This window comes from Emiliania huxleyi, assembly GCF_000372725.1.
Source record: "Emiliania huxleyi CCMP1516 unplaced genomic scaffold EMIHUscaffold_9290, whole genome shotgun sequence".
NCBI classification, from domain to species: domain Eukaryota; phylum Haptophyta; order Isochrysidales; family Noelaerhabdaceae; genus Emiliania; species Emiliania huxleyi.
This window is the reverse complement of record NW_005195091.1, coordinates 1-1,190: the sequence shown is the minus strand read 5'-3', so window position 1 is coordinate 1,190 and position 1,190 is coordinate 1. Positions and strand designations below refer to the sequence as shown.

The following is a 1,190-nucleotide window of genomic DNA, read 5'->3' as shown; positions in this document are numbered from 1 at the left end:
TCAGTAAGTTGCTAACAATACGGGGGTGTGGTCTGTGGACGCCCTGAGTTGACCAGGGGTTGTGCGCCGGGCCCTCCTGCTCGGCTCCAGCGAGTAGACAAGTCTTGTCACTAACAGAGTAGAAGGATCTGACCTCGGGGCTGATGTGACCAAGCGCTGGTAGCGTGGTTTAACCTCACACCCATGGTCTCACAGTGTGCCGGCAGTCGCCGAGCAGTGTCGCTCACACAAGCCGCAGCACAAGTGACTGAGGGCCAGTGAGGGCGAGCCCATCGCTGTCACAGCTGTGGCAGCCGCACAGTAGGCTGTGTCAATTGTGCAGAGTGTGTGAGCAGCAGAGGAGCTGCTCTCCAGGCTTCTGTCGCAAAGAGCTGCATGCCACCGAAAGCGCTGTCGAGGTTCGCCGAGCGCGGCGCAGGTTGGGGGACACCGTCACCGACGAGCGCGTTGGAGTATTCACTCCGGACAAAGACGGGCACACAGCGGACGGTGCGGGGCGTGTGCCCGTCATAGTGGCGAGGCGCGGGACCGTCTGTGGCGAAGTGGGTCGCTTCCCCCGATTTCCTCAACTCTCGGTCCTCTCCCTCTATGAGGACACACACCGCCGCCCGAGCAAGCACCACAATCTTTTGTGTCAACACTGACGACTGAGGTCCTGCCTGGAGGACTCAGTCACAGGTCACACCTCACGTTAAAACGCAAAAAAGAAAAGTCGGGCAGCTGCTCACATGTCTTATAATGGGTGCCGCCCATCGATGCGACAGCTCGGCCGCAACATACTCGCGCTAGAGCTCCCTCTCGGTCGGGACGGAGCACTTGCACGCCCCTTGCGGCAGCAGCGGCTTCCCGACGAGCTTGCCGCCCGCCGCCCACGCCGGCAACGCCTCCCGCGCGCACTCGCCGCCGGCGCGCTTACAGCGACTCCGCTGCCGCTGGTACGCCTCGAGGCGCTGCGACTCTTGCTCCTGCTCAGGGAGTGGGGGGGGGGGGGGGGGGGTGAAGGGGGACCCCGCGTGTCCGCCACCGTGGCCAAGCGGCCGCTGTGCGCTCCTCTTGCTTTATGATGCTCGTGCCGCGAGATGTGATGCCCTTGTGGAACCCGCTCTCCTGCAGGGGGAGAGGCGGCCGCGGTGAAAAGAGAAAGGTGGCAAAGGGAAAAAAGGGCAGGCGGCTGGAGGCGGGGGGAAGCA

The 1,190-nt window shown here is 63.6% G+C and overlaps 1 protein-coding gene across 1 annotated transcript; it reads right to left on the bottom strand.

Moving 5' to 3' along the window:
• Positions 1 to 785: 785 nt before the first annotated feature.
• EMIHUDRAFT_259497 (Hypothetical protein) lies at positions 786 to 965 on the bottom strand (the record flags this gene model as incomplete). Its single annotated transcript, XM_005757127.1, has 1 exon — positions 786 to 965. A coding segment is annotated over one exon (180 nt), but the record flags the coding sequence as incomplete, so codon positions are not given.
• Positions 966 to 1,190: the final 225 nt, after the last annotated feature.